Below are 12677 nucleotides of genomic sequence, written 5' to 3' on the forward strand. Positions count from 1 at the left end.
AACACAGGTGATTACTTCATGATCACTTTCACCAACTGGAGGAAAAAGGCAGGGGTAGACCATCAATGAGATGGATGGATGGTGTGTGTGGAGTGACTGATCTTCAGAGAGTTGAGGCTGTGAAAAGCAAACAACAGGACTACATGGCGAAGGCTGGTGTGTGGAACATCATCGAGCATCGGAGTGACCATACGGCATCTGTAGTTGCCCAGTGAACATGGAGAGAGATGAAATGATGAGATCTTGGACTGTTGATCTTCGCGTGCCTTTCTTTACATGCTGCCTGAGATGATTATCTCTCAAGAAATTCATTTTCCTTATTCCCAAATGCTATCTCTTCATTCCAATCTATACCACCATAATTAAAATCACCTGTAATACCCTTCCTTTGTTCACTAATCTAAGTTGTTTATACATTTCTTCATCACCACATTCCCAGGCCTATAGCAACATCCAACTAAATAAGTCTTCCTCTCATCCTCCATGTTACGCCACACTGCCTCATAACCATTGCTACTATTCCCCCCCCCCCTTCTTGTCTACCTTATGTGGACTTAATTCCCCTTTTATCATCAGCAGCACACACACCCCAACTAACCAGACTAATATTTTCTAATATTTGCCCATTGGGCCTTTTATGAACTGAGAATAAAGCACTCTATAGGAATACAGGATATTATAATGCTACATGATATTTACATTATTTTTATTACTCGCCTATCAGCAGTTTTCCTCCAAATTAATTCACTGTTTGTCAGGATTCAATATTGTCTTATTTCACTCTTAAAGGCACTTTTAACTGCATCAAACTATGTGGATCTTGGTCTTCTGGATCTTTTTTTTCCCTACTACATGGGCAACAAACACCTGTTTTTCTAAATTGTTCCTCTCCCACTTTTAAGTAAATAAACCACCTTGGATTAGCTCTGGAATACTAACAGTGTCAAGTTTCTTTCTAATATCTTTATTATTTTTTTTGTATGATTTTTTAATTCATGCCATCTTATTCCTCTTAATTTTTCTCAAAACTCTCATATCTTCTGTCTCTAGTCTTTGATGAAATGTTTTTTTTTGGCTAATTGTTCTTGAATTCTACATAAATTTATTCAGCTGACTTCCTACCATACCAGCTTTGTTTATTCTATTGCTTATTTCCATATTTAATTTGCGATTTTCACTAAAAATTGTTCCTGAGCAGCTGAAATATTTTACTCTCTTGTAGGCTCTCTGTTGAGAATCCAGGTGATATTTTTCATGTTCCTTCCAGTGTTCAAGGTTTGTCTTATTGATTTTCTTATATTTGTTACAGCAGTTATTCAGTCTAGTCAAAAAATCCTGAAAACTTGCTAGGAGTATAACATCATCTGTATAAAGTGTAAAGAGCTAAGTTAAATATCTCCAATTTTAATCATGGTCTTGATGCCACTTATAACATGATGTATATAGTTGAATAATAGTGGAGATAGTGTGCATCAGTCTTAAACCTGATTTCATGTCAAACCATCTTCCTGTACCTTCTTCAATTCTAACTGTTGACATACAACTCAAATATCTGCATTCCATTTACCTATATAATTGAAATCTTCTTAATAGCTTTGCTGTTGGTGCCTTGTCATGTGATTTTTCTATGTCTACAAAACTTACATGGATCCTTGCTATATTTCCATGATTTCTATTTGGTTTAAACCCGGCTTGTTCTTCCCAGAAGATTCTCATGCACAATTTTCTTAAACTTTTCTGTAGCATGCTTACATAAACCTTACGTGCAACAGTGAATAACAAAATTTCTCTCTAATTCTCACATCCAGTTTTATTTCTCTTATAGATGAGTACTACGAGAGCTCTACTCCAACCATCTGGAATTTGACCTTCAGACCATGCTTTCTGAATCATGCAATTCAGCTACAGTAAAACTTTCATAACCCTATATTTAAGCATTTTTGGTTGAAATGCTTAAATATGATGAAATATGAAAAATGAAATATGATATGCTTTTGAATAATTTCTATATTTTGTACCACTGTTTCACTGCAAAATGGTTCAAGATAACTTTTAGTACCCATAGAAACTGTAGAAGAAATAAAAGATGAATTTTATAAAAAACTGAAACTGGGTAAAAAAAAATAAAAAATAAAAAAAAAATTAGAAAAGGATTAATTATCCTATTAAGATATTTCACTGCAAAAATTGGAAAGGAAGAAATATATAAATTATTGGAAGCTAAAGCCTTCAAGAAAAAGCATTAAAGGAGAAAGACTGATTAATTTGGCGCATCTATAAATTTAATAATCAGCAGCACTATGTTTATGAGAAAGAATATACACAAACAAACATGAAAATTTCTTGATGGATATATACTGTATTTAACGATCTTCCATCATAATAACAGAACTGCATCCAGAATATTTTGGATTAAAAGGAACTGAATGTGATAGTGATATTTTTCTTAGTGATGCTATTCTTAGGATCAAAATAAATTGTAAATATTTTTCAGCAAATGTGAATCAGCTGAAATAAAATATTACCAATACTAGGAGGAAAGCAGAAAATATGAGATTGAATTAAAACATTAAATTAAAAATTAAAACAAAAATTTAAAAATGAACAGCTAAAATAGGATAAAAATATTGAAAATACCTGGAATCATATCAAGGATAATATACATGTGCCAGCAAAAAACCTCAACTGGAATTCAAAGGAAAAAAAAAAAAAAGTTGGCAATAAAGAAATTTAGAGATACAAAGAGAGCAGCAAGGAAGTCAAAAATAAAGTTTTTACACAAACAGATTGAAGAAATCCAGAAACAGTTTAGCCAAAGAAAAATTCTGTGAAACTGGAACCAAAAAACAGGTCCACATGTGAAAACAGCAGTAATCAACAATGGCCATGGATAAACTAGCCACTAGAAATGAAATAGCAAACAGGTGGAGAGAATACTTTAACCGACCCCTAAGCTGCAGTGAACTTGCTGAGACTTTTTGAATAGGAAACATACCTGTCATGAAGAAATATTTAAACCTATGCTAGCCAAAGTAGAAGAAAGTATAAAGCAACTCAGAAACAACAAAGCAGCAGGTACTGACAGAATAGGCAGCTATACTCATCAAATATCATGATAGTGAATTAAACCTCCAGAAATACATAAACTGGTAAATTTAATATGGGAAAATGAAGAGATACCCTAAGCATAGAAAGAATTGCTAAATCATATCAATACCTAAAAGAAGAGAACAAAACTGAATGCAAAAATCAGTTATGTTGCTCTTGGCCACAGGCCAAAATTTTATCTAATTTTATATTTAAAAAAGAACCTCACTATATACTGACGAAAATACAGGTCAACATTAAACAGGATTCTGAAGAAATAGGTCTACAGTTGAGCAGATTTTTACACTACGACAAATATTACAGGAAAAAATGGGAACATAATCAGTCTGCTCCATATTTTATTTATAGATTTTAGACAAGCATATATATAGGCATACTGTCCACGCAGTTAGCCTAGTGGTTTTGCGCTTCACAACCATATGCCTGGGGAAGGAGTGTCCTAGGTTCGATTCCCGTCGCTGACGTGAGGAGCTAAAGGATCTTCCTCAGCCATAGCCAAGTTAGCCGGCCTTGGGCGTGGACAGCAGGGTTTTTTCCGCCAGTTTATCTGAGGTTTTTCATCCCACAGTAGGCAAACTGGCCCCGTGAACACACGGATATAGTCAGGAATACTTAGAGGCATAGGGGTGACCATCCTATCCTTGTACTTTGGTTACGAAATCCAAGCATGCTTGGAAGGTTGTGGGCCTTAAAGGCCTGTTAAAGCCATTGGAATAGGATAGGATACCCTGGGTATACATGTTTGGTTCTAGAAACCATTGTATAGCAAATTTTTTATGTATACTGAATCACTGCCTTTTTTTTTCTTCCCACTTCTATATGCATGTAATGGTTTTAAGCAGACACACAGGCAAAAAATTGAAAATAATTTTCACAAATGAAAAAGTTATTTTGAATAACTTGACTTAAGGGAACACTGTGTTACAACCAGTCTGGTCATCAGTCTACACCACCATTAACCACACTACCATGGATGCGAAGTGCATATTAAAATTGTAATACCATTGATATTACATTGAAATTTATGATGGATATGAAGACAAAGATAAAGTATCACTTTATCTTTGTTTAAATTAAACTTGCCAAGAAATTATATTCTTGTTTAATCCATTATACAAGTGTAAGCACATGGCTGTAAGACAATCAAATAAAAAAAATTATCTTTGTTTTTAACAACAGTAGTATCATGTAACGTTTTTCTGCAGCCTATCTCAGTGTTTGATACATCATCGTCACTAAATTTAATAATTTAATCTTTGGTATCTAATGTAATAGGTTTATGCATCTTCTTTTCACTGGAAGAAACAGCATCCTCACTTTGAATTTTATCTGCCATTATTAACAACAATAAAATAATAGTTATAAACGGTTTATGATTCATAGCAATATACAGAGATGTAGCAAGCAATGATGTCATAAACAAACATTTCATGAAAATTGTGTATCGGTCGATGCATTGGAATATTATGTCAGCAAAGTTTGTATGAATGATTGCAGCAGCGTATAAATGGGGCACTAGTTATAATTGAAAATTGTTGTGTGAACGGATCATCGTAAATTGAAGCATCATAATGTGGAGTATTACTGTAATACATAAAGAAGTTCTTTGAGGAATATTAAATGAACTTGGGATACATAATTAGAACCAAACTATTTGCTAATTAAGACATGATCAAAGCAAGGAAATGCCCTTTCATCCATCCATTTAATTTAGCTTTAGGAAAATGTATGAGAAAATCTATGAAAGATAAGACAAGCAGAATGGAGATAACTGTCTAGTTGGAGAAAATACTGAAGATAACATTCAGAAAATTCAAAACTTTTGCTGAATAACAAATTGCAAATGGATTACAAATCACCCAGGATAAAATTGAATATTTATTCAGTTTTATCCTGGGTGATTTGTAATTTTTAATTTTATCCTGGTTTTATGGGAAAAACCAAGGGGAAAATGCCAGTTTACTATTGATAACCAGAAATTTAAAAATACCACTTCCTTCAAATATCTTGGAACATTGATTACTTGTTCTTAGCACAGAAATGTAAACTAGAATACATGAATCCAGTAGATCTTGTCTTTTACTATATCATATATTGTTTTCTAGAATTCTCACAAACGGAGTTAAAATAAAAATATACAAGGTAATCATTAAACCTGTTGTTTTATATGGAGCATACAGACCAAGATGGCTTGCAGATCTTTGAAAATAAAATAATACAACAAGTGAATGGAGAAGAACTATAGGATTTAGTATTATATGCCTACTACTAATTGATGAAATTGGTGCTTGCAAACTCAGATAGATTGAACATGTGCAAAGAATAGGTGAGGAGAGAATAGCTAAGCAAGAGTTCAAGATGAGGCCTGATAGAAAGTGACCTAGAGGAAGATCATGGTAATGCTGGAAGATGGGAATTGGGGACTGGACTGGAATAGCTCCAGACAGAAAAGAGTGGATGAAGTTGGTACTTGCAGCAAAGAACTTTACATGTTCAGTAAGTTAGAAGTTCTAACACTGCTTCTTCGATTCAACAGTCTTTCAGAGTAATCACTCCAAACATCTAGAATATATTCTGCTTTTATGTCACTCTTTAAATCATCTCCAATTTCTTTTATAGTCCCCTCCCCCTTCCTGTATTTACTTTTTACAATAGTCTCAGTGTTTTATCACTTTTATGATATTGTTTTCTGTATTCTGACCGAATTTTTCCCATAACTATTCATATTAAGTGGATATTGAATCCAACATTATTTCAAAGCCAAATAGGAAACTACAAAAGTTTTGTGCCGAATATAGAAAGTATAAAAGTTTCGGCAGATCCCAGCGTAAGCAAACCTTTCATGACAGAGGCAACTTTTATAGTTTCTATATTCGGCACGAAACTCTTGTAGTTTCTCTATTCGGCTTTGAAATAATGTTGTATTCAATATTCACTTAATTTGAATAATTTTGCATCACTGAAGTGAAGCTTTTTGGCTCTTTTTTTTTTCAGTTTTCCCATGACTTTTGTTTAACTGCTTTTACATGTAACATAGCTGTCTTACATTTCTTCGTATTCTTTCAGGACACCTGCTGGTTTATTTACTGGGAAGTTTTGATTTGCTTTCTTTTCCAGAACTATCTTTTTAACCATGAACTTCTGAATTTTATATCTCTTGCAAACAACCTCACTGCATGCCTCTCTGCTACTGAGACTATAAAGGTTTAGTTCTTATTTTCAAATGCTTTCATATTTTTTTTCTGCAATAATATTTGACTTTATCATTTACCTCTGAAATCTGCTTGACTTTTTAAAACTCCTTCTTACATATTTTTTAATTTTAATGTGATATTCATTTTTATCCTACTTAATTGCAGTCGCTTCCTATTTCAGATCCCCTGTATAATCTAGAACCAGTTTGAAGTTATATCAATGATAATATTGTCAATGACAATTTATATCTTGTCTTCTCTCTATGTGAATTTATGTACATCTTTACGTTGGAACATAGTGCTAATGATTGTTAGTCTAACTAACAGTTGAATAGACTAATAAAGCTAGATAACTGGGAGGAGACTGCCACACAGTATTAGGAATGCAGAGAACGGACAGACCTCTAACCTAATGTCCAGCCCACATCTTCACATGGTGTGCCCTGTTAGTAGGTAGATTTCTGGACACTGAATGAACAATAATAGACTGGCAGTCTGGAACTTTGCTGACAGACTTTATTTTGCATTGGCTTAAACCAAAACAAATTCAAGGTACAGCATGGTGAAATTTTATGCTGACAGATGTTACCCAGTTAAACCAGACCGCTGCTGTTTTCATTAAGGAATAGGGTAAACAGTGAAAGGCATCTGTGTCTGAAACAGTTCTGTTATTATTATTAGCTCTGTCCTTTTTTACCCTTTCCTCAGAATATTTTTATGTCTGGTATTCATTTCCTGCTCTCTCTTTAAATTCAAGCGCCACCTTCTCTAATGACTTAAAAATTTTCTCCACTTCCTTAAGCATAACCTTCTGTGGGACCATAAGTAGAAATAAATTTCACTATCCAAAGTCTTTGTCTTATAACAACACATATCAGTGTGGTACTTGTATAGTTCATCTTCCAGGTTGACTTTTCTGTTAATACTACTTATGTTGATGTGCCTGTTATCAGTACTACTGATGATGTTTCTTCTAGCAGTGATCTAGTTTAACTGGGTAATAACTCAGTCGACATGTAATTTCATCATGTTGTACCTTGAATTTGTTTGGTTTAAGCCAATGCAGAATACAGTTTTTCAGCAAATCCCAAATTGCTAGTCTGTCCTTGTTCAGATTGGCAATTTGGGACTTTCAGTGTCCAGATAGATACCTGCTAACAGGGCACACTTTGTGAAGGTGTGGATTAGACATTAGGTTAGAGGACTCTTGTCAGTTCTCTGCATTCCTAATGTTGTGTGGCAATCTCCTCCCACTTAGCTTTGACCTTTCTGCAAGCCCAAAAACAAATAACCAAATTATGAGGTTTAGTATTCCTCCCCCCTTAAAATTGGAAATGTTAATGAAAATTTTACTCATAGTTAATAATAAGTGCTTACTGTGAGTGACCTAGTATTCCATTGTAGAAAAAAGTCATAAATTAACAGAGCGTGTGTTAATGCCACAAATTGAAAAATTCAACATTGATTTTGTAGTTAAGGTGATGACAGTGTCAAACTGTATTTACTAGTGAGCTGAATGACAGTGATGTTAATGAATGCTTTAGAAAATTAAAATACAAGAGAAAAAAATTATACGCATTTTTTTTTTTGTCCATTAAAAATTCATTGTGGCATGAATTTAGTTCTGAAGCATAATTCTAATATCATTAGGGCAATATTATTGTTATCATCATAGCACTTCCAAGGGCTGACCCTTTTTAATGACTCATGTCTAAATTCCTATTATGTATGTGTTTTGGTATATTAGGAAAATGATGCACTCATAGCATAGAAATGTAGTCCAATTCAAATCCACCCTCATCACATGCCACGAAAAGAACCTGGATCTCGCATTCATTTTGGTAAAATTAGGGAGATTACTGTTACTCTGTCAGAATAATAAATTTAAATCAAAATAAACAAACGTTATTACTCCAAGATGGTAGTAGTAGTTTCCATAATTATAATATAATGAATGCTAGTCCCCATGTAAGAATGAAACACCAGACCTCACATGGTTCCTAATACATCCTTAGCTTTCATGGATGATTCAGTTCTACCTGTGCCTGCCAAAAGCTGCAGAATCTCACCTCTATCTACACTATGCCTCTGTCGTATATCCTCAAACTCTGGGATCACGTTTTCTCAATCTGTCCTGATATAAACAATTTCATGATATCCTTTCAACGCTTTGTGCACAATAATTTCTAATATTAGATATTCTGGAAAACTACTTGAAAGTTCTGTGTGAGAATGTCTCTGCAGTTTTAAATTCGTGATAAAATGGTTCTGCAGTTATAGATTTTACACTGCAAGTTTATCACAGACCCTGTGATAACTCTGTGTATATTGAACACTACCATGAACAAGTATGCTGGGTGATTAAGAATGAAGTTAAATTGGTAGCCAGATTTATACAAGTAGAAAAGACTTATTGATAATCAGATAATTGAAGAAAAAATGCCATATTATATTATGTTGGTACTATTCACAAAGATAATTCTACAGTTTAGAATCACTGGCCTGTTAAATGGTAGTTTATTTCTTTGTACAGTGTAAAATTTCAGTTGCATTTCATCAACAAATGCACTTTGATTGTTTTAAAAAAAAAGGGGGGAGGTGGGTGAAAATACAAGATACATATGCAAAGAAAACTCGTTGACCAGAATATCTATTAGTATTATTTACACCTATTCAAATAATGTTCCTTCTATTGCTTTCATTTTCATTTCAAGTGACTTTTTCTTAATCATCATGAACATGGGGGGGGGGGGGAGAAATGATGCCTTATTATCAAGCATTAAAAACAAATATTGGTTGATCATCAAAAAGACCATCTATTTCAGACATTTTTACAAATGTTAGTGAATGATATGCACTTGGAAAATGGTGATTAAAAAATAATTTATTCATTTTTATATGAACAACCACTTCTTTATACTGTGTGTCTTGTACATTGCAAGAAGATGCATTTTATGTTCAGAAAAATTAGGATAACCATACTCAATTGTACATTATCAGAAGTATTGTTTTTATCACTAACTACTCTCAAAGAGCTTAATGAAAGTGAATGTACAGGCATGTGAATAGTTTGTATTTTAAGTGGGGCAATACTAAGGTAATTAATTCAAAGGTTGCATTCTTGTAAACTCTCTTCAATGACAGAACTATAGTTTCAAATATATCACTGTGAAAGAAGAATGGATTTTTAATAGCCTTCTTATTTCAATAGCTTTAAGATAAGAATGGTTACACAATGATTCTTTTTTAGCTTTTAGTGAGGCATTGGACAGAATTCAACACTGGAGGTTATCTGTGAGGTAATGTTTGATACCCGTCAAATAATCATGCTCTAATCTTTAGCATGGATTGGAGCATGGTTATCTGACAGGTGTCAAAGAGTAATATAAGGTGCTGAATCTAAGAGAATGAGGGTGACCAGTTAGGTACCCAAGGTTCTGTGCTTGATCGCTCCTGTGTAACTTCTATATTAAAGACAGAGATGGTTTGGAAAACATCCAATTATATGCAGACAATGATTAGTTATGTTGGGTGATAAGGAAATGCTTGAAATATTAATGAGTGTCAGTTTAATGTTGCTAAGTGCAAGGTTATGTGTTTTTGTTTGAAGACATTGCAAACTGAGTATTACATTAATGGGAATTTGTAAGTGGTTGTGTAGAAACTTTGAAGTCATAGTGGAGATTGCATTAAAGTTAACAGGTAACACTGCCAAAGTGTGTGTGTGATAACTGCAATATTATTATTATTGTATGGGCACCTCCATGGAGTCTGGAGACTCATTGTGGGAGACCCAAACTATCCACACAATTTTTCATAACTCTCCTTGAACCAATTAACAGACAAAGCACTTACAACTGATGCTGACAGCCCATTCCCCTCATTCACAACTCTCCAAGCAAAAAATCTAGTCCTCACACCCCTACTAACTACACCTTTATTCAACTTTCTGGGATCACCTCTTGTTTTGGCCCCTCTAGCGAAGTGCTAAAGCATTTCCCCTGCATCAATCCTACAAAACCCTTTAAGGAACTTAAATGTTTCTATCATATCCCTTATCAAAGAAATTCTGCAATCCACACAACCCCAATCTATTCATAGGGAACATTTCACAGACCACTCACCATCTTGGTTGCTCGTCTCTGAATCTGTACCACGTACTCATCCCCAAGAAACCCAGTAGACTAGACTTGAGCACAGTAATCCAAATGTATACATATCAAGGCCTTATAAAGAGGAATAACAATTTCCTTAACTCTACTTTTAACGTGTTCTTCAACAGCCAAGTAATCTTATGGGCAACCTTAGCGATATGTATTCTAAGTTTGAACTCTGTCTGCCACCACCCCTAAATCTCTAACTTCATCTTTTTCCTGGAGTACAGTTCCATCAAGAACACTTCACCAAATATTGAAAAAAAACAATTACTTGTAGGGATAAGAAAGTTATTCTCTTCATAAGTCCGTGTGATCCTATCACAAGTAATGTGCTTAGATATTGTCATCTAGCTTTCATGAATATGACGAAACAGCGGAAAAGGTCCATTACCAGGTAACCAAAATCATATCTGACATGTGGAACTTTGCACATGAAGACAGACTAGAGAGTGTAGTTCTTAAAGTTTCAGACATAAGAGAAGATATGATAGAAACGTACAAGTCAGTAAGAGGTATAGATACTGGTGCAATTTTACAGTTCATGGCAAGTGTGTGTTGGGTGTGGGGGAGAAGAACTCAGGGTTATCTCTAGAAGCTGAGTAAGGATGGTCAGGAAGAATGTGAGATCCAGGTTCTTTTCATGGTATTTAATTAGCAAGTAAATGAAATAAGCAGCCAATGGATGTTATGAGTGCAACAGCAGTGAACGTTAAAGAATGATGTGATATCAAGGAATTACACCTTCTACAATCTATTCTCATAGAGTGCGGTAGGTGCCTATATATTAATAATAATTAGTCCATTGTTAATTTATGACTGCCTATTTCATACATTCATTTGCCTTTCTTTTTATTTTTTTTTGGGGGGGGGGGAAGTGAGGGGCAATAGTTCATGAGGGTTTGGAGTACCTTACTGAAAAACAAAAAAATCAAGTAAGTTAATATTTCAAGTACATGACTTTTTTGTATTTCAAAATACATCCTATATATCCTATAAATGCAACTCGAATCAATATCAGATAATCTAATAAAATTAAATAAATAAAAATAGATAAAAAAAATATATTTTTTTTTATAATCAGCAGATAAGTTAACTTCAAATTTTTATTATCCAATATTTATATAATAGGCAATGATACACATTTAATTTTTAAACCTTACATATAAAAATTAAATGTAGACAAAAATGCTCTCATTGTTATACTTCCATAACAACAGCTGGAGTTCATTTATTTGTCATTTGATAACACATCTATAAGTTTTATTTTGCCTTTTTTTCTTATTTGTCCAGTTCTGATTTAATTAAAGCAGCAACAGTTAAACAAAAACATTTGTCTCTGGTATGGCAACATAAATAGCAGAAATTTATATCTAGCATGTACAAAGTATATTTCTTACTTGTGCTTGCATATTTTCTCAGTGTTTTTTGGTTTATACCAAGAAGTAGTTATGGTTGGTTCCTTTCCATCTTGTTTTTAGATACCGAGACAGTGCTGGTGCCAGTAAACAGAAAAATGGCTCGAGCTTCATTGGAGAGATCCTTCAGTATCCATAAACTACAACAGAATCCTGAAGAGGAATTATTTTATTGTCAGTTCTGTAATCGGGGCTTTTCAGATCGTAGCAATTGTCGTCGTCATGAAAAGACTGTTCATGCTAATGTACGTCGCTTCTTCCGTTGTAACATTTGCACAAAAACATTTTTGTGCAAGTCATCATTCATGAAACATAAATGGAGAATTCATGGAATTAGTTCTCGGACATCACATGTGTAGTAATACTGAGGATTAATTAAACACATTTGTTCTGTGAGACACTCATGACACTGAATTTCTTGTAAGTTATTCATGTGGAGTTTAAGCATCTGTTAATTATTTTACCACAGTCCTGAGATGAACTCTGCAATCATATTTTGTAAACAATGAGGTGTAATTAATATCAGGTAAATATATATATATATATATATGTGTGTGTGTGTGTGTGTGTGTGTGTGTGTGTGTGTGTGTGTGTGTGTGTGTGTGTGTGTGTGTGTGTGTATTTAATTATTTTCCTGAAAGTCAGAATTCGGTCATTTATATTTCTAGTAATTAGCTTATAAAATATTGTTTTAGATTTTTATAATTAGCATAGCAAAATATAATTTCATGGAAATACATAACATTTATTTCTGGGGTATCAGTTAATTGGATTTGAGATTACACAAATGTTACTTATCTTAT

The 12677-nt window shown here is 33.7% G+C and overlaps 3 protein-coding genes across 3 annotated transcripts in view; all 3 read left to right on the forward strand.

Moving 5' to 3' along the window:
* Window positions 1–12677, forward strand: part of LOC150109529 (uncharacterized) — a 614993-nt gene that overhangs the window by 451482 nt on the left and 150834 nt on the right. The gene's annotated exons all lie outside the window — the stretch shown is intronic.
* LOC150109530 (uncharacterized) overlaps window positions 1–12677 on the forward strand; it is a 207070-nt gene that overhangs the window by 163647 nt on the left and 30746 nt on the right. The window lies entirely within an intron of this gene.
* LOC150109531 (uncharacterized) overlaps window positions 1–12677 on the forward strand; it is a 130277-nt gene that overhangs the window by 48606 nt on the left and 68994 nt on the right. The window contains exon 2 of the mRNA XM_090413524.1: window positions 11938–12400. Within this exon, the coding sequence (XP_090269650.1) occupies window positions 11938–12233 (296 nt within the window). The 3' untranslated portion in view covers window positions 12234–12400. The remainder of the gene's footprint in view (window positions 1–11937; window positions 12401–12677) is intronic.

Source organism: Typopeltis vanoorti, chromosome 2 (assembly GCF_054136105.1).
Source record: "Typopeltis vanoorti isolate ZY-2024b chromosome 2, IOZ_Tvanoo_1.0, whole genome shotgun sequence".
NCBI classification, from domain to species: Eukaryota; Metazoa; Arthropoda; class Arachnida; order Uropygi; family Thelyphonidae; genus Typopeltis; species Typopeltis vanoorti.